General features: G+C 37.6%; 6 protein-coding genes and 2 non-coding genes across 8 annotated transcripts; 4 read left to right on the top strand and 4 right to left on the bottom strand.

The window, feature by feature from the left end:
* Positions 1-102: 102 nt before the first annotated feature.
* ABCC13 (ABC transporter family protein) lies at positions 103-4,725 on the top strand (the record flags this gene model as incomplete). Its single annotated transcript, XM_759861.1, has 2 exons — positions 103-641; positions 744-4,725. The coding sequence occupies 2 exons, from the start codon at positions 103-105 to the stop codon at positions 4,723-4,725; spliced, it is 4,521 nt and encodes a 1,506-aa protein (XP_764954.1).
* Positions 4,694-6,987, bottom strand: TpMuguga_02g00389 (Pre-mRNA splicing factor PRP21 like family protein). Its single transcript, XM_759862.2, has 10 exons — positions 6,290-6,987; positions 6,064-6,247; positions 5,617-5,992; positions 5,477-5,584; positions 5,254-5,445; positions 5,068-5,222; positions 4,974-5,035; positions 4,877-4,944; positions 4,811-4,847; positions 4,694-4,780 (listed from the first exon to the last, which is right to left on the bottom strand). Exons 1-10 carry the CDS (start codon positions 6,513-6,515, stop codon positions 4,758-4,760), a joined length of 1,431 nt encoding a protein of 476 aa, XP_764955.2. The 5' UTR covers positions 6,516-6,987; the 3' UTR covers positions 4,694-4,757.
* TpMuguga_02g00387 lies at positions 6,571-6,688 on the bottom strand. The gene has a single exon (XR_009718802.1). It is a non-coding gene; the product is annotated as a 5S ribosomal RNA (ribosomal RNA).
* A 63-nt stretch (positions 6,988-7,050) lies between the features above and the next one.
* Positions 7,051-11,745, top strand: ABCC4 (ABC transporter family protein). Its single transcript, XM_759863.2, has one exon. The coding sequence runs from the start codon at positions 7,107-7,109 to the stop codon at positions 11,700-11,702; it is 4,596 nt and encodes a 1,531-aa protein (XP_764956.1). The 5' UTR covers positions 7,051-7,106; the 3' UTR covers positions 11,703-11,745.
* An 84-nt stretch (positions 11,746-11,829) lies between these two features.
* TpMuguga_02g00386 lies at positions 11,830-11,947 on the bottom strand. The gene has a single exon (XR_009718801.1). It is a non-coding gene; the product is annotated as a 5S ribosomal RNA (ribosomal RNA).
* A 367-nt stretch (positions 11,948-12,314) lies between these two features.
* ABCC4 (ABC transporter family protein) lies at positions 12,315-17,106 on the top strand. The gene has a single exon (XM_759864.2). The coding sequence runs from the start codon at positions 12,320-12,322 to the stop codon at positions 17,006-17,008; it is 4,689 nt and encodes a 1,562-aa protein (XP_764957.1). The 5' UTR covers positions 12,315-12,319; the 3' UTR covers positions 17,009-17,106.
* A 134-nt stretch (positions 17,107-17,240) lies between these two features.
* On the bottom strand, positions 17,241-17,636 carry rplT (Ribosomal protein L20 family protein; the record flags this gene model as incomplete). Its single annotated transcript, XM_759865.1, has 2 exons — positions 17,241-17,459; positions 17,490-17,636. The coding sequence occupies 2 exons, from the start codon at positions 17,634-17,636 to the stop codon at positions 17,241-17,243; spliced, it is 366 nt and encodes a 121-aa protein (XP_764958.1).
* A 163-nt stretch (positions 17,637-17,799) lies between these two features.
* SEC62 (Translocation protein Sec62 family protein) lies at positions 17,800-19,511 on the top strand. The gene is made up of 12 exons (XM_061305382.1): positions 17,800-17,967; positions 18,023-18,106; positions 18,168-18,251; positions 18,282-18,389; positions 18,421-18,457; positions 18,491-18,630; positions 18,660-18,740; positions 18,771-18,966; positions 18,996-19,103; positions 19,133-19,234; positions 19,266-19,348; positions 19,380-19,511. The coding sequence occupies exons 1-12, from the start codon at positions 17,953-17,955 to the stop codon at positions 19,491-19,493; spliced, it is 1,152 nt and encodes a 383-aa protein (XP_061161352.1). The 5' UTR covers positions 17,800-17,952; the 3' UTR covers positions 19,494-19,511.
* Positions 19,512-19,530: the final 19 nt, after the last annotated feature.

Below are 19,530 nucleotides of genomic sequence, written 5' to 3' on the forward strand. Positions count from 1 at the left end.
TGTTTTATGAAAGGTTTAATTCTGAAAATAATAAAAAATATTCCTATTAGTCTAGGCAAATTGTCATGGGGTATAAACAAGTGAATTAACATAAATTATATAATGATAAATAAATATGAAATAAGCAACAACTTTTCATATGACTCAAAATCGACTACCCCGGATACCGACTATTTTAATAACGAAACCTACGAAAAGTTCGGGTACTACTGGGAGAGTCAGAGATATAATAAAGCATACTTCAGTAGAGAAATAAATAAGAAGTTCAAATACTATGACCAGACTAATTTTGTTAAGTTTTTGTTTTTTAACTGGGTTACCAACTGGGCGTATTCGTTATCAAAGTCGTATATCGAGCCATATAAACTACACCCGTTGCCCATTAACGACCAGATACTCTATTGGCAGCCAATTTTCTCTAAACATGTTAGTGATGGAATTGTAAGACTAGAATCAAACGGGTATTTCGATCCAGACGGTAGAAAATACGTTAAAGTTAGAAAGTCTGTTCTACTGCGTGCACTCTTTCTAACATTCTGGAAAAGGACGCTGATTGTACTTTTGTCAGTTATAACAACAAATGTTTTTAGTATGAACATCGCAATTCTGGTTAAATATCTGCTAAAAATAATGAAAAGCCGGTCGTTTAGCCTAGTTAAGATCCTCTCGCTGCTATTCGGCATTCTGTTCTTGCAGATTGTCGATGGATTGTGTACTGAAAACTTGACTTATTACATGTATAGACTCGTACATATCATACAATACTGCGTTTCAATCACTGTGTTTCAACACGGCCTCTGCTATAGAAGAAGGTTCTTTAATCATGTCAACGGAGCTAACACATTGAATGTATGCAACTGCGTCTTGCACACATGTTCCCCTGAGTCGGTTTGCTCCGATAACCCATTCTTCTGCTCCGCGAGTCGTTTCCAAAACAAGGAAATCACTCCGAGGATGTTCGCATTTGAATTCATCGATTCTTACTACATTTCGCTGTTCTGCGAGTCTATAGTTTATACTTTTAATTTTTTGTCGAACTCCATATACGGAGTAATTTTAATATCGTTCCAAATGAGGGTGAATATGTGGGTGCTGTCAGTTGTTGGAGTGCTCTTCATATTTCTAATGGTAGTGGTTGAACTCCTCAACACACTCGTCCTGAACGCTATTTATAAAATCAAGGACTATAGAATTGCAAAGTCAATTGAGATAATCTCTGCACTACCCATCATTAACAAAATCCTCTACGATGACATCGCAATTAACGTTATAACAGAATGTAGGAACAGAGAGCTCACTATAATTATAACTAGGGTGTTCTTGACTTTTTTAAATAAATCATTATATGTGATATGTAACAGTTTGTCGTTTTATATCCTGATAAGGTATTTTGTGAAAACTATAAACGACGTTGAGCTTGTCACGGAAATTGACACAGAGGGCTTCTTATCGACGTTTTACATATTTTTTAAAATTATAGATTCGTTAAACATAATACCTCACACAATTAAAAGGTTCGTCACCGCGTATACTTCGTACTATAGAGTGAGCAAATTCATCAACAACTGCTCACCCAACTTTTATATCATTGACAATAAATTCACCGGTTCAATTGATACGTCGGATGATCTGGTTCTTTCTACTGATGAACTGGACAAAGACGTTGTTGTACTATATAAAGATGCCTCCTTCACTTGGGTTAACAATAGGAAGGATCTTGACAGCTTAAAATATCAACCTTATCTAGAGAAAATTAACTTCCAGCTTAAAAGGGGAGAAATAGCCATTATTAGTGGTAATCAAGGGTGTGGTAAGTCTAACTTCATCAAGTCGGTTCTTGGTGAGATGACACTAATTGAGGGTTCAATGGCAGTAGTTCCACTTCACACATCAATGCCAATATTCTACGCTTCACAGGAAATATGGCTGCAGCAAGGAACTATTAGGTCAAACATAATATTTGGACACAAATTTGATGAAGTTTTGTATAACACTGTTCTAAAAGCGGTTGAGCTGGAGTCTGACATTTCATCGTGGGAGAAGGGGGACTTGAGAGTAGTCTCCAACTACGCATACTGTCTAAGTGGTGGCCAGAGGGTGAGGATGGAGATGGCTAGAGCCATCTACGCATATCTTGTATTCAGTAAGGTTAACAGAGAATATAACAGAAACCAGTGCACATTCTTGATGTGCCTAGACGCGCCCTTCCATGGATTGGACCCATTTGTATCAAGGTCAGTATTCCACAACTTGTTTAATCTGAAGACAGGACTATTGATTAAAGACGATTTGTCGATTATCATGTCATCGTCGCTGTTGGTTCTTGATAAGTGTATCAGAACTTCAGAACTAAACATGTTCCCAAAAATCCCTATATACGATGTAAACAAGAACTCGTTTTCATTCAACTGCTACTTGTCAGACGTTTACTCCAAAAAATTACCCGCGGAGAAATTTAAGTACTTTTCATCAATCAACAATACGAACCACATGAACTTCCTGACGAAGGATATGTTCGGCTTTTGTTATTCCGGTTCTACCACGAGGATAGGTCGGCCGGCAGTAACAAAATTGCTGTATGAGCATTCATTTAACGCAATAGTTAAAAACGATTACGCAGGAGACAAGTTTAACCCCTACGCACTGTACTTTAAAGCGGCGGGAGTTACATTTGGATTTTTTATTATTCTGACACTCGTGTCAAGTGTGATGGATAACGTGAAGTTCATCCTGGCAACAAACCTGTCAGACTATATAGCCAAATGCACAAAAGAGTACCAGGAAGGAAATTCGCCGAATCTGATGGAAATCAAGTCTAAAAGTAACTCACTGTTACAGTTCTTCCTCTTTTTCATTTGCTCCATAATTATCCTGTCCCTCACCTCGTCAGTGTTCCTGTCACTTTCCTGTATATACTCATCTCGTAAAATTCACGAGTACTGTATCAGATCCATATTCAAAAACAGCTCCACAGTTATCAAGATTAAAAAGTTCACATCCCAGGTTGTCACGTACCTGTCTTCGGATATATTCCAGATCGACGAAGGACTGGGATATGTCATATCCTCAACCTTCATCTCCCTCATTGAGTTGTTCATTCACCTTGTAACACTTTTCTATTTGGTCCCAATATCAACTCCAATCATCACCATAGCGTTGTTTTTGATTTACAAACTCTTCATTAACCAGTACGTGAAGTCGTCGAAGTACCTTCAGATGGGATCCTTAGAGTCCATGGGACATATTAATACGGTGTGTGAAAATGCGATTTCGGGCTCTCCGATTTTCAGAAGCTTTAAAAGAGAGTGGGAGTTCATGCACAACTTAATTGAGCATACAGATTACTACATGAGGTGCAGATTCTTAAACAAGTCCCTGATCTCATGGACTTCAATACTGTCAAATTGGTCATTCTCAGTAACGACATTCGTCACGCTCTTCATTCCAATAATGGTCGATAACTTTTCCAAATATAAGGTGAAAATAGGTTATTTTGGGCTAGCGCTGTCGCTTAGCATGAACGTCATCAAGACGTTCAACACTTTTGCGACAGGCATGGCGAGGCTGGAGATTTACATGTGTTCAGTCAGAAGATTTCAGCTGTTTATTCCTCCAGGCACCAAGTGCGTGTTTGAAAAGAAGATAAATATTCACGAAGAGGACCTTGTCGTAAATTCGGCATGCACGGACGTCCTGGCCGAGAAGAAGAGGGTGTTGAAGAGGAGAGTAAATGAGTTTAAGTCTACTAATAAGAATGTACTATTAAAGCTTGGTTTTAGACCAAAGATTAATATTATAGATATTGTCAAGTATCTACCTCCAGAACACTCCGGAGTGGTTCTGAAGGATGTTTGTGTGTACACAACGCCTCAAATGAACATTGAGGGTCGAATCCTCAATATCGCCGACGCCTCAGCCAAGCCCGGAGACATCATCGGTTTAATTGGCAGAACTGGTGCTGGCAAGACAACACTGTTGTCAGTTCTCCAAAACACTGTTCGGAATAGAACCGGCCAAGTCCTGATGGATGGTAGAGATATGAGAGATATTCCGAGGAGTGCCCTGAGACAAATAGTTGGTGTTCTTCCTCAATTGCCCTTTGTTTTCAAGGGCTGGACCATTCGAAGATTCTTGGACCCTAGGAAACTATTTAGCGATGATGAGATTAACGAGGCCCTGGAGAACTGCGGCCTTCTTGAATTTGTGAATAATCTCCAGGGAGGAAAGAGCCTCGATTCGGTAATCATCATGGAAGATATCACGATAGAATCTAAAGAAGAAGAGCCTTCCGCTCGAAAAACTAACACTTCCCTTTCATTCAAGTCCGAAACCAGGCTAACAATGGACTCCCTCAAATACTACTACGACGAATCTGACATGTTGTTATCCAGTAGTCAATTAAGAACTCTGGCATTTGCCAACCTCGTTCTTTATAGAGCATTTTACAGGATGATCCTGGTCGACGAGCCCCCATCGGACAACTGTGCACTTCAGGACAGTTTCAACCATGATCTGGGCCTCCCGATTTACGAACTAATTAAAAAATATTTTAATCACTGTTGTACATTTATAGCAGCTCACGAGGCAACCGTTTTAAGGATGTGTACTTCTGTGTGGGTAATACACAGTGGGTCGATCATAAGGACTGTCAAGGTTGAAGAAATTTCAGCCAATGAATCAATTTCAAACATAATTGAACAGAGTGTAAATAACAAATTAATGTAGTCGAGTACACTTATTTACAACACATTTTACATTTACAATTTCTTGCGCTTGGTGTCTGAATCACATGCTACGTATTTCATGTTACCTTTGGAATAATAGTTTGATTCTTTGTGCTCTTTTACCTAAATAATTTTATTAACATTATAATTACCTCTTCGTCTGTGGAACCGAATAGGTCTGGGCGGCTAGTTACAAACTTTATGAGATTGTTTCCGACGTCTAAAACACATATAAATCAAAAAACAAACCCTCCTGAGGTGCCAGGGCAGATTCGGCCATGGCTTTTTGCATGAATTTATCCTTCTCTTCCCTAAAATAATCATTCCTAAGAAATAAAGGTACTTCCACTTCGGATCCAGCAGTACGATTCTCAAGTGCTCAGACATCTCGGATGCTGGAACAAGCTGCCCTGTGATAGGGCACTTATGCATAACTTGTCCTGCTTGCTTTCTGGTCCTAGAGTAAGCCTTTTTAACCTTGATTGTTTCATCTCCCTCCTAAAATGACATTACTTGGTTTTAACCTAACCTGAACAATCCTGGTGTCATCCCTTATAGGAACATTTGAAGGAGGATCAGAGAACTTTGATGGTTGAGTTGAGTCTTCAGGTTCAGGTTCTGGCGGTGCTTCTTCGCGTTCCGTTAATACTTGTGTAGTAACCAGCTGCTCTGACATATCGATTTTGTTCTCAATTTCCTCAATATCATTCACGATATTAGTCTAAATAATATATATTTAATGTAAAACATACTTCTTGAACGGTCACGTCAGTTTTGGTTCCAAAAAGTGAGTTGTAGGAAAACCTTAATAAAGCCTCGGGGTCAGAGAAGTCTATAGGTGCAGGCAAATCATCATCGTTCTAAAAATTTTTTCTGAAAGTTAATTTTATACCTCGTTGAATTTAATTGTTTCGGCGATAAAAAAGGAATACCAGTCCAGGGACATCATCTCCAACTTTTCCTCCTGCTTTCTCATTTGTTCCGATTCCAGCTTTTCAGCTTCACGTGCATCCCAATCAGCTCGTTTTTGACATAGTTGTAGGTAAAACAGTTTATTTTTACTTATTTGGTTTAGTTTATCTATTTGTGATCTTGGCGGTAGCAAGCACTTTGTGTAAGAATCTGTGAGATTACTAAAAAATGTGAATAGGTAGTGTGATGGGTTTAAGAAATCGTATTGGGGGTTGTTTTTCTCCCTTTTATTTAAGTCGACAAGAAATTTGTGCCCATTTCTAGCAACAAACAATGCTGTATTCTTTATAACCTCGCTAAAAATTGTGTTAACGCAACTTAAACTGAATTATTATATAAATATATATAATTTTAGATAATTACTAACTAGTCTAAGGCTGATATGAATGGCATAGTGAATGAGAATAAGTCATCTTCAGGCTTCTGTACTGATTCCGAGGAGTGCCTAAAATCCGATAGGGCCAGTAACCTCTCCTTGTGTTTAGTTTTTAACTCTAATTTTTCTCTTTTATCTAATATTGCTTGGGGAATCGACGGATTAAGGTCGGCAACTAAAATAAACATTAAAAATTAAATAGAATGTTATGGAATACCTTTATTCCCCTGAAGTTCAGATAATTTTAGTTTATAATACAAGTGATAGGCGTTTCCTGGCTCCAAAAAGTTAAATTTAATGTTATCATTTAAAGAAGAATTCGATTGGTCTAATCTAAGCTTAGATACGAATTGTTCTCCATTTTTTGCAACGAACTCAGCTGTTTTATCAATGACGGACCTGATAAACGAGGGAGGGAAAATAATATCCTCGGATTTATACATAATTTAAAAATATAAATTATAATAAATAATTTAAAATTTAAAATATGATAAAAAGGGCTGTTGACACCCAAAGGTGTTCCCGGGCGGTCCCCCACCCCAGTACTATCCGGGCCTAGCACCGCTTGACTTCGGAGTTCGGATGGGATCCGGTATATTCGATGCAGTATGGCCAACAGCAAGAGTAAATATATTTACTCATTCATATATGTTAATGAAGTGTAGAAATGATTGATAAAATAAAAATTGTTTATTTAAATTGATTATACGAAAATCTTAAATATTTTGATGGCTTGATTAATGGATTAGAAGGTAAAATGAAGTAGAATATATGATTTAGAAAATTCCTAAAATGTGTAGAATAAATTTTCAAATAAGATAAACATTAATATCAGAAATGTGTAAGAGTTCGAGATTTCGAATATCCGCAAAAATTATTCTATGTAAGCTTTAGTTATGTGTAGTTGAAGGTCATTTAACCAATGTATATTTGCTGTGGGGAATTAAATACATGTTTTTCATAAGATTTTTATTGTATGTAACATTAGTATCTCTTTAAAGCAACATCTAAAAAGCTGATGAGATGGTGTAGACATGGAAGAAAACGATATCGCACTAAAAGGTGCGGGTAAGAGAAAAATAAATCACGATGTTGACTCAAATTATCTAATATGGAAAAGCGAGGTATACGAAGAGAATTATTTTAAAAGAACTAACAAATCTGGATATAAATACTATGATACATCTGGGATTTTTAAGTGTTTGTTTTATAACTGGGTTACCAACTGGACATACTCGTTATCAAAGTCATATATTGAGCCATATAAACTACACCCGTTGCCCATTAACGACCAGATACTCTATTGGCAGCCAATTTTCTCTAAACATGTTAGTGATGGAATTGTAAGACTAGAATCAAACGGGTATTTTGACCCGAATGGTAAAAGCTATGGCAAACAGATAAATTCGGTTTTAATGCGTGCACTCTTTCTAACATTCTGGAAAAGAACATTGGTCGTACTCCTCTCGGTTATAACTACAAATATTCTGAGTATGAGTATCTCAATCCTCGTAAAATTTCTTTTAAAAAATTTTAATAAAAAAACACTCACCCACTTAGAAATATACTTGACGCTGTTGGCAATTACTTCAGTTCAAATCGCCGACGGGTTGCTGACCGAGTTTTTCAATTATTATCTAATTAGATGGAGAATTGTATGGGACTACTGCGTGCTGATTACAGTATTCCAACACGGCCTCTGCTACAGAAAAAAGTTCTTCAATAACGTCGAGGGAACTAATGTTTTAAATGTTTGTAATAGCGTTTTGCACAGTTGTTCTCCTGACTCCAAATGCTCTGAAAACCCCTTATACTGCCCAGCTAGGAGGTTTCAAAATAGGGAAATGAATGCCAGGATGTTCTCGTTCATGATGTATGACGCGTTCCATGTGGCCCTGTTCTCTGAATCGATAGTGTATGTTTTCAATTTCCTCTCGAACTTTGTATATGGAGCGATTTTGATTTCTAGACAGATTAAAATTAATCTTTGGCTGTTGTATTTAATAGGGCTGATTATTATATTCTTAATGGTCGTAGTTGAAATTACAAACGCGTTTTTACTAAAGTTTTATTATCAAATTAAGGACTATAGGATTGGAGAATTTGTCGAAATTGTGTCGGAATTGAGTATAATCAAAAAATTGCTATACGACGATATCGCAACTAACATTATCACGGAGCGTAGGAATAAAGAACTCTCATTTATCTTAATAAGATTGTTTTTGTCATTTCTTAATAAATCATTATGCGTAGTGTGCAATAACTTATCCTTTTTCATTTTGATAAAGTATTTTGTAAAAACAGTTAGAAACGCAAAAGATATCACGGAAATTGATACTGAGGGATTTCTGTCAACATTTTACATTCTCTTCAGGATCATAAATTCGATGTTTCTGTTCCCACATTTCCTCAAATCTTTCGCTTTGTTCTATGCATCGTATAGGAGAATTGCTAGTTTTTTGAATAAATGCTCACCCAATTTTTACATCAGCGATAACAAGTTCACTGGATCCGCTGAGATGTCCTATGAAGTCCCAGCTGTGACTAACCAGATTGATAAGGACGTTGTTGTACTATATAAGGACGCTTCATTTTCATGGGTTAATAACAGAAGTGACCTTGCCAACATGAATAATGAGGTTTATCTGAAGAATGTGAACTTTCAGCTTAGGAGAGGTGAAATCGCAATAATTACAGGCCCTCACGGTTGTGGGAAATCTAACTTCATCAAATCAGTTCTCGGTGAGATGACATTGATTGATGGTTCAATGGCAGTAGTTCCCCTCCACACATCAATGCCAATATTTTACGCTTCACAGGAAATATGGCTACAACAGGGAACCATCAGATCAAATATAACCTTTGGACACAGATTCGATGAAGAGATATATAACGCAGTAATCAAGGCACTAGAGCTTGAGTCTGACATTTCAATGTGGGAAGACAAAGACCTGAGAGTTGTGTCGGACAAAGCACATTCTCTTAGTTGCGGTCAGAGAGTTAGAATGGAAATGGCTCGCGCTATCTATGCCTATCTCGTGTTCAGTAAAGTTAACAAGCAGTATAACAATGGAGAATGCTCGTTCCTGATGTGCCTGGATTCACAGTTCCATGGATTAGATCCCTACGTATCGAGAACAGTATTCTACAACCTCTTCAATTCCGAGTCTGGACTTCTGGTTAAGGATGATCTCTCCCTCGTCATGTCATCCTCACTGCTGGTATTTGATAAGTGTATTAGAGCTTCAGACCTGGACAAGTTCCCGAATATCCCGATATACGAAATCAGTGATAAATTCCTCGTGTTCTATTGCTACTTGTCGGACGTTTTCAGTGACAAGAAAACAGACATGGAGGTTAAAAAGGTTCCGTCCTCAAGTCACCCGCACCGAATGAACTTCTTCAACAAGGATATGATGAAACTGTGCTATTCAGATGCTAATACCAAGGTTGGAAGAGCAGCAGTCACAAAATTCAAATATAAACAGTCCTTTAACGAAATAGTTAAAAACGAATACCAAGGTCATAAATTCAACCCATATTCTCTTTATTTAAATGCAGCTAAATTCACATTTGCAATTTTTATTATAGTCATTTTTGGCTCGAGCCTTATGGATAACGTCAAGTTTGTCATCTCTACAAACCTCTCGGACTTCATTAATAAAAACTCAAAGGAGTTCAAGGAAGGGTTCACTGTAGATTTGGAGCAAATCAAGTCTAGGGCCGACTCCACTCTAAGGATCATTACCACAGTTGTGTCCTTCATCATCTCGTCATCACTTGTATCCAGCGTTCTATTCGCGATATCAAGTATAGTTGCATCAAGAAGGATTCATGAATATTGCGTAAGCTCTGTTTTCAAGAACAGTTCAACGATCATTAAGATAAAGAAGCAAATACACCAAGTTATAACTTACATTTCAGCTGACATTTACTTCGTTGATGAGTATGTGGCGGAAATGATGTCAACGGCACTTTTGTCAATAATCCAGACCTTTGTGTCAATAGGGATACTGTTTTACACAATGCCGCTGTCAATTCCCCTGATCACTCTCGCAATAGTGTTAGTGTTTGAGCTGATCGTGTCGAAATATATAATCGCAGCCACAAATATTCAGGTCGCAAGACTGGAAACGATGGCCCACATTAACACAGACTGTGAAAACGCCATATTATCGTCACCAATTTACAGAAGCTTCAAGAAGGAGTGGGAATTGGTTAATGACATTTTCGAGAACGTAGATTATAAAGCTAGATGCAGGTTCCTAATCAGGTGCATTTCAACGTGGGCCTCAGTGTTGTTTAACTGGATATTTTCAATCACAACAGCACTGTTCCTGGCAGTAATGATAATATTTGACAAATTTACAAACTATGAAATGGTCGTCGGTTACTTTGGGCTAGGTCTGTCACTGAGCATGAGCGCAATTAAATCTTTCAGCAACTTTAAATTCTGTTTTGCAAATTTGCAGGTTTTCCTGTGCTCAGTTAGGAGGTTTCAGCTATTCATTCCTCCAGGCACCAAGTGTGTGTTTGACAGGTTCCATAATATTCACGAAGAGGACCTTGTCGTCAATTCTGCCAAGCCCAATTTGCAAATAGATAAAAAGAAGTTGTTAAGACGGAGGAAACATGAGTTCAGAGATACAAACCCCAACATCTTAAAGAGGCTCTTCTTCAGCCCAAAGATCAACGTTATAGATATTGGCAAATATCTCCCATCTGAACACTATGGAGTAGTGTTGAAGGACGTCTGCGTATACACAACTTCACAGATGAATAATGAAGGTATTATCCTGAACAATGTAACAGCCTCGGGTCAACCCTCACATATCATTGGTATCATTGGTAGAACAGGTGCTGGTAAAACTACTTTATTGTCAGTTCTGCAGAACACTGTTAGGAATAGAACGGGTCAAGTCCTGTTGGATGGTAGAGATTTACAAGAGATTCCCAAAAGTGTCATCAGGCACATTATCGGTGTTCTTCCTCAACTACCATTTGTTTTCAAGGGTTGGACCATTCGTAGGTTCTTAGATCCTAGGAAATTATTCACTGATGATGAGATTAACCAAGCCCTGGATAACTGTGGTCTCCTCGAGTTTGTTAATCGCCTACCTGGTAACTTAAAGCTGGACACTGTTATTATCAAGGAATCCTTCAATTTTAATAAACTCAAGTCAGATAATACAAACGGTAAGAAAATAGTTGATGACAGGAAGGAGTTTCGTGATGAAGAGTCCTTAACAATGGGTGAAATACAGCCAGAAGATATCATGTTATCCATAAGTCAGCTTAGAACCCTCTGGTTTGCAAAGCTTGTACTACACAAAAATCTATACAGAATGATAATAATTGATGAGCCGCCTTCCGATAACATTTCAAACGAAGATGATGAAAATAATACAAATTACATTGGTATTCCGATTTATGAACTGCTGGATAAGTATTTCAAACATTGTACCTGCTTTGTAACTGCACACTACGCCAACGTCCTGAAATCTTGCACATCAGTCTGGGTTATGCATCACGGCAGGCTAATCAAGAGCTGCAGTGCCTCAGATGTATCAAAAAATGATTCAATCTCAAATATCATCGAAGAAATGGTCACAAAGTACTCAAACAACTAACCTCAATGCAGTACCACAATCAACTAATGTAGTCCCACGTAAATATCTATTAAATATGGGTTCAATGATTAGAAAATAATTAATTAAATTATAATAAATAATTTAAAATTTAAAATATAATAAAAAGGGCTGTTGACACCCAAAGGTGTTCCCGGGCGGTCCCCCACCCCAGTACTATCCGGGCCTAGCACCGCTTGACTTCGGAGTTCGGATGGGATCCGGTATATTCGATGCAGTATGGCCAACAGCAAGAGTAAATATATTTACTCATTCATATACATTTCAAACATTCAAATGTCATATTAAAGTGGAGTTTTTATTTAGAAAATTAGAGACATTAAAATTTTAAATATTTTAATGAGTTAGCGAATGAAAAACAGAGTATAATGTAGATGGGATGTTGAGATACGGGAAATTCTTCAAATGTGTAGGCAGAAATCTAAAATAAGATAAAGAAGAATATCGGAAATGTGTAAGCGTACAAGATTTGCAAATTTAAAGACGGAATTAAATCAAGGGTCAGATTTTTACCAAGTGAATTTGTTACGTATATTTTTATGTGCATCAATGGGGAATTGTAATTCCATTTTATTATAATATTATTATCATGGCCAAAGATGCAATCAGTATCGTTTGATTCCTCGTTTGAAATATGTACCGTTGATGATGATGAGTATTCCTCGATTGAAGGTGAAAAACAAGGACGACCCTCAAGCGCGCGAGGCCAGCTCTTCTGGGAAAGTCGACTGTACCATAAATCGTATTTTACCAGAGAAACCGATAATAATAAATTCAAATACTATGATAGCAGCAACATATTTATATTTCTGTTGTTTCAATGGGTTCGTAAATGGTGTAGGTTTGTTTCCTTGGATTACGTCAAGCCGTATAAATTACACCCATTGCCAGTTAAAGATCAAATCCTCTATTGGCAGCCGATCTTCTCTAAACGTGTAAGTGATGGGATAGTGAGGCTAGAAACCCGAAAATCAAAGAAGAAGGGAACGAAATCGAAGCCTTACACGTCAATCCTTCTGCGTGCCCTGTTCCTAACTTTCTTCAAGAGAACTTTTTTTGGGCTCTTTGGTATCGTTGCCGTAAATGTTTTTAGTATGAGTATCGCAATTGTGGTTAACATTTACCTGAAAAGATTACATGAAAAAAAGTTCGATTTTACAAAATGTGCATTATTTGTACTTGCAATAACATCCATGCAATTTGTAGACGGATTCTGCTTCGACCATCTGTTGTTTTACATGTATAGACTTGTCCACATTGTACATTATTGTGTGTCAATCACTGTTTTCCAACATGGCCTGTGTTATAGAAGAAAGTTCTTCAATAACGTCAAGGGCTCCAATGTTTTAAACGTTTGTAACTCGGTGCTGCATAGTTGCTCACCTGAGTCCAAATGCTCCGAAAACCCTTTGTATTGCCCTGCCAGGCGATTTCAAAACAGTGATATTACTCCGAGGATGTTTTCATTTGAATTTATCGACTCCTACTACATTTCGCTCTTCTTCGACTCGCTAATTTCCGTAATCCAGTTCCTGACAAATTGTATCTACGGCTTTCTTCTGATTAAATTTTACATATCCCTAAGAATTTTCCTCCTAACCATGGCGGTTGTCCTCTTCATTGCTTCGACTTTACTGCTAGAGGTTATCAACACCTTCATATTAAATTACATCTACTCATTCAAAGATTACAGAATCACCCAGTGCAGGGACATAATTTGCTCCTTCTTTATCATCGTTAAAATGTCAATGGAGTCAATCGCACATAATATTATAACTGAGACCAGAAATGCAGAGCTCAGTTTAATTGTTTTAAGGTTGCTACTGTCATTTGCCAACAAGATTTTCTTCACTTTATCTGTATCAATGATGTTTTTGTTCATTCTCAACGACTTCGTCGATGATTTAAAAAAAACAAATGACATAACCAAAATCAAATGTGTAGATCTTTTGACCATGCTTTATATTTTATTGAAGATTATTTTCTCAATATCACTATTCCCGTACGGCGTGAAGCAGATGTTCACATCAATCGTGTCACTGAAGAGGATCGGTGAGTTTATTGTTAACTGCTCGCCCAACTTTTACATCAGCGATAACAAGTTCACCGGCTCAACTGAAATGGCCAATGACGTGGTTAATTCCACCGGCCAGCTTGATAAAGATGTCGTCGTACTATACAAAAACGCCTCATTCACGTGGGTCAACAGCAGGAAGGATCTTCAGAACTTAAAGTTTCAGCCATATCTAAAAAACATTAACTTCCAGCTAAAGAGAGGTGAAATTGCAATAATTACAGGCCCTCAGGGTTGTGGTAAATCTAATTTCATCAGGTCAGTGCTCGGTGAGATGACACTGATTGATGGTTCAATGGCAGTAGTACCCCTACACACATCAATGCCTATATTCTTTGCTTCACAAGAAATATGGCTACAACAGGGAACCATCAGGTCAAACATCACCTTTGGACACAGATTCGATGAAGTTTTATACAAATCTGTTCTAAAAGCTGTTGAGCTGGAAACAGATATATCCTCATGGGATAGAGGTGATCTCAGGGTGGTTTCGAATTATGCCTTTTGCCTAAGTGGTGGTCAGAGGGTTAGGATTGAGATGGCTAGAGCTATTTATGCATATCTTGTGTTCAGTAAGGTTAACAAGGAGTATACCAGAAATCAGTGCTCATTCCTGATGTGCCTGGATTCACCGTTCCATGGATTGGATCCCTACGTATCACGGACAGTGTTCAACAACCTGCTTAACCTGAAGTCAGGCCTCCTTGTAAAAGATGATTTATCACTTATCATAACATCGTCTTTGTTGGAAATTGAAAAGTGCATTAAGACTTCAGAATTAAACAAGTTCCCAAAGATCCCTATATACCATATTTACAACATGACCATGACATTGTACCACGATCTCAAGGACTACTCTGAGATGGTAAAAGACGAGTTTGGCAGTTCCAGTTCTCACCTAGATGCTACTCCTAGAACTCCAGCAGACTATGAATCTGACTCCACCTTGTTCTCGTTCACGCACTTGATTGAAAAGGCGAGCGCGGACATCAATGAAAGTGAAATAAGGCATAACTTAACAATCAACAACTATAATAGAACTGAGTCGACAATCTGCTCAACGTCAAACAGTGGATTTAAGCCTTATGGTATTTACTTTTCAGCGGCAGGCGCTTTCTTTATATTCTTCTTATCCCTGACGTTTGCGGCGACTATCATGGATAACCTCAAGTTCATATTCGCCTCGGAGCTGGCAGACTACATCAGGGAACGTGTTGAGTTTAAAGGCACGCCTCATGAAATGATGAATAGATTTGCAGACATTCAGTCTCACAGTGACAAATCCCTAAAGGCGATTAGTTTATTTACAGTTTGCGTAATTGGGGTTTGTTCTGCAGGCACCATATTTTTAGTCATTTCTTGCGTAAAATCATCCCGTAAAATCCACGAGTACTGTATCAATTCGATCTTTACAAACAGCTCCGCAGTCGTTAAGATAAAGAGGAAGATCAGCCAGCTGATAACGTATTTGTCCTCGGACATTTTCCAAATTGATGAAAGTATCGGCTACGCCATGTCCACGGCACTGGTTTCACTGGTTGAATCCTTGATTCACGTTTTAACCCTGTGCTACTTGATTCCCTTCTCAACTCCCGTGATTGTTGTTGTCGTTTTTGTGATAATTAAGTTTGTTTTCATCCGCTACGTTAACGCCTCCAAGAACCTGCAACTCTCATCGCTGGAGTCCACGGCACACATCAACTCGGTTTGTGAAAACGCCATTTCAGGTTCCGAAGCCCACAGGTGTTTTAAGAAGGAGTGGAAGTTTATGGATGATATTATTGAGCACACAGACTACTACATGCGGTGTCTGTTTTTGAACAAGTCTGTGCTCACCAGGTCATCAATAATAGCCAAGGGTTTATTTTCCCTGATAAATCTTGTCTTGTTAATACCGTTAATAAGGTTTAAGTTTCACGAAGTTAAAATTCAAGTTGGTATTTACGGTTTAGCCATTTCACTGAGCATGATTGTCAGTTACGCGTTTACTAACTTTATGGTGTCCTTTGGCAGGCTGGAGGTTTTAATGTGCTCCATGAAGCGCTTTGAAAGCTTTGTTCCTCTAAATACCAAGTGCCGGTTTGAAAAGAAGCGAAATGTCAGGAAGGAAGATTTCATTGTTAACTACTCTAAGGACTCCCTTAACTCCATGATCACCAACGAATTTAAATACTACCTTTACAAGAGAAGAGTTAACGAGTATAAGAAAAAGAATTCCTGCTTTTCACTCAACACTGTTTTAAATCCTCCTAAACTGGTTATTTTGGACATTGCAACGGTCCTTCCAATTACTCACACTGGTTTAGAGATAAAAAAGATGTATGTTGATGCTTCCGAGTCTAATTCCCGGGTCCCTAACCACATCTTGAAGGACATAAACGCATCTGCTTCCGCTTCTGACATTATTGGTATCATTGGCAGGACTGGATCGGGTAAGACCACCCTGCTTTCTGTTATTCAAAACACTGTGGGCAACAGGACCGGTCAAGTCCTGTTGGATGGCAAGGATCTGAATGATATTCCTAGGCACATTTTGGGTCAGATTATCGGTGTTCTTCCTCAACTACCATTTGTTTTCAAGGGTTGGACCATTCGTAGGTTCTTGGATCCTAGGAAATTATTCACTGATGATGAGATTAACCAAGCCCTGGATAGCTGTGGCCTCCTCGAGTTTGTTAATCGCCTACCTGGTAACCTAAAGCTGGACACTGTTATTATCAAGGAATCCTTCACGATTACTAAAAGGACCGTAATAAATAAAGAGCCTGAGGTGGCCAAAAAGAGAGCCAGTGCTTACAGGAGATCTCTGACTGTTCATGACCTTAAGAATTACTACGCTGATAGTGATATGATTCTATCCAGTAGTCAGCTCAGGACACTCTCCTTTGCTAGACTAGTTTTATACAAGAAGTTCTACAGAATTATACTTGTTGATGAGCCCCCGTCTGAAAACTGTTCAGATAGTGACGGTCAGGAGCAATCACTGGATAAAGAAATTGGTATCCCGATTTATGAACTTCTGAAGGATCATTTCTGTCATTGCACGACTTTTGTAACTGCACATGATGCGAACGCGCTTGTTTTATGTACCTCCGTGTGGGTTATGCACAACGGGTACCTAATTCGGATCTGTGATAGGGAAGATATATCCCTGAATGAGTCAATCTCTAATATAATCGAAGAAAGTGTTAGGAGAAAGAGCTTAAACAAATGAAGTAAATTATAAAAATATTTAACCAAATGCAGTACACTCTAAATACGAGTCAAATTCTCATGGGAAAATCCATTTAATTTCTAATGGTTTAATCTTATACATATTTATCGATCCATACTATCACCAGTTTTGTTTGTTATATCCAATTATATGGTACATCCCTGTTTTACTCTGCCAAATCCATGATGTTACTCTATACCACATTATTTCTCTGGACATCCATAATGTCATTTTATATGTTTGATATATCTCTCCGTTTCTCGACTACTTCGTTGAGTAAATATTTGGATTCGTCAACTAGACATTTGAAAGTAATCGGCTCGTTCAGAGCGAGGACAAAAAGTGATTTCTTAGATAATGTACAATTAACCCTGCTTAGAGAGCCGACAAATCTTGAGTATATTAGCCACCACTCCCTGGAAGCACGGTTTATAGTTGAAATCCAGTGAGCCTAAAGGAAATAATAAGTGAAATAACACACCCGAATTTGACTGTGTCGCTTTCTTCTGGAATGATAGGAATAGTTTAAAGCCTTAGCGGCTTTTACTGAAGCAAGTTTTAAACAGCCTTTGGTTCTGCCTCTAAAACCACGAACCACCTGGAAAACAATATCCCTAGGAATTTTCATTTTCAAATGTGTTAAAATCGCAGCGCGATTGGAATATCAGAGAATATTGTGAAATTATACAAATAAAATAGAAAAACATTTTATATTAAAATAAAAAATGACAAATGTGCGATTTTAATTTTACAAACTGAAATTATAAATTATATTCAGCTCCAAAAGTGAGGTTGAAGAAAATAAATATTTCGAATCAGATTCCAAATTTATATTCATATTGACAATTTTTCAATATTAATAGTAGTTTATATTTTTTATAAATTTGATAATTATGCAGTTTTTAACAGTCATTATCAGCATTTGTATTGAATAATTTGTTAATATGTCGAAAACCAATGTAATTTCACTAATTATATAAATAGATTTATTTCCTTAACCTTAGCTTTCTGTAGAAGGAATATAAAGTTAACAGTGAACTTTCATCCCTCATGGATGTAATGCTCAACAGCGGAGTCAAAGTTAAATCAGCCGCAGAGGTATATTCTTGAAATTTAACAATTTAATAATGATATTAATAATTTGATGTACCTGATTTAGGTAGGGAAAAGAGCAGTTCAATTTACCAGGGGTGATGAGATATCAAAGTGGCTAATGAGTAACAAAGAACTCGTATATAATAAGGTAATATTAAGATTCCTTAACTTTTGATAGTGTCCAAGCTTTTTTCAAAACTCAAAATTGGAGGATAACGACGATTTAGCAAATTTTGTCGATAGGCTCATTGAAAAGGGATTTATGTATCGCGCCCAGTATCAACCAGTATGTTAATACACTAAATAACAACCTTCAGCTTGAAGGAACACTGGAAAAGTCCGAAACCGGATCATGTTTGTTTAACTAATCCATAAAGTTGAGTATAGACAAGAGACCGATGTGGCCTAAGAGATTAATCAGAACTCAAAAACAGAGATTCGATACTGTAGGATTCTACATCCTCTCATATGAAGGGAGTCAAAAGTGGAATTATCTGAAGTTAAGCGGAATAATCTTCGGAATCATCGTAACTCACTGTGTAAATAGAATGTTTAGGCAATGTGTATGTTCCAAGCATGGCCATTGTACTTAAAACTCTCAATGTGGTACATTTCAGTAGTTCTGCTAACATTTCTGGTAATTTTCTTAATATTTAATTTTATTTAGATGGCCTCAATAATCCTGAGATTGATTCTGTTTTTGATTATGTGGTTCTGCGGATACGATTTCTGGCTCTTTCCGAACCTGTTCGACGAAGATCTCGGAGTTGTAGACTCTTTCAAGCCATTATACTCATTTACTTACCGAAAAGATAACCTAACAATGATGGCATGTAGATTACTTTGCTCAATACTAATTGGAGGTAAAATATATACACTTAAATTATTTTAGTTTCCGTGTATCAATTGGGGAAAACGCATGACATAAATGATATATACAAATTTACGAAGCAGTCATTTTTGGATGTACTCGATTGGGGTCACCAGAAGCTTGCAGCTCGTATTTAATTAAATTTTTATCATCTTTAGCACCTGAGGAAGCTTCCTTTTACAAGTCACTCGGAGTTGATCTGTCCACCGAGTTCAAGGAAAAGGACCCGGAAGAACCCACAGAAGAAGGAGAAGAAGATGGTAAGAACGTGGAATATTATGTTATGTGTAGATTACAACTGTTTACTGGGCTGTGGTTTCAAATCTTTGGATGATTTGGTCAAGAATTGTATGACTGATTGCGAGTGTATGAGTGTAAGTACAGTGTTTTAATGTGAATTCTTAGAATCTGCTGGAAAATAGTTGTTTGAAGCACTGTCCTAATGAGACAGTAGCATCTTTAACTGAGGTTAAAGTCGACATTTGTAAAAGATACAAGAGGAAACAAACAGCTTTATAATTTCTTAATCTCCATGTACATATGCATGTAAAGTTTA

Source organism: Theileria parva, chromosome 2 (genome assembly GCF_000165365.1).
Source record: "Theileria parva strain Muguga chromosome 2, complete sequence, whole genome shotgun sequence".
Lineage (NCBI taxonomy): Eukaryota > Apicomplexa > Aconoidasida > Piroplasmida > Theileriidae > Theileria > Theileria parva.

Bases quoted from the DNA above. Each gene is read 5' to 3' on its own strand.
- TpMuguga_02g00389 (XM_759862.2), bottom strand. From the start codon at position 6,515: ATGTATAAATCCGAGGATATTATTTTCCCTCCCTCGTTTATCAGGTCC. The intron at 6,248-6,289 runs GTATTCCATAAC...TGTTTATTTTAG, and splicing joins TGAACTTCAGGGGAATAAAG to TTGCCGACCTTAATCCGTCG. The intron at 5,993-6,063 runs GTTAGTAATTAT...CACAATTTTTAG, and splicing joins TTCATATCAGCCTTAGACTA to CGAGGTTATAAAGAATACAG.
- ABCC4 (XM_759863.2), top strand. From the start codon at position 7,107: ATGGAAGAAAACGATATCGCACTAAAAGGTGCGGGTAAGAGAAAAATA.
- ABCC4 (XM_759864.2), top strand. From the start codon at position 12,320: ATGCAATCAGTATCGTTTGATTCCTCGTTTGAAATATGTACCGTTGAT.
- SEC62 (XM_061305382.1), top strand. The intron at 18,458-18,490 runs GTTTGTTTAACT...AGTTGAGTATAG, and splicing joins AAAGTCCGAAACCGGATCAT to ACAAGAGACCGATGTGGCCT. The intron at 18,741-18,770 runs GTAATTTTCTTA...AATTTTATTTAG, and splicing joins TAGTTCTGCTAACATTTCTG to ATGGCCTCAATAATCCTGAG.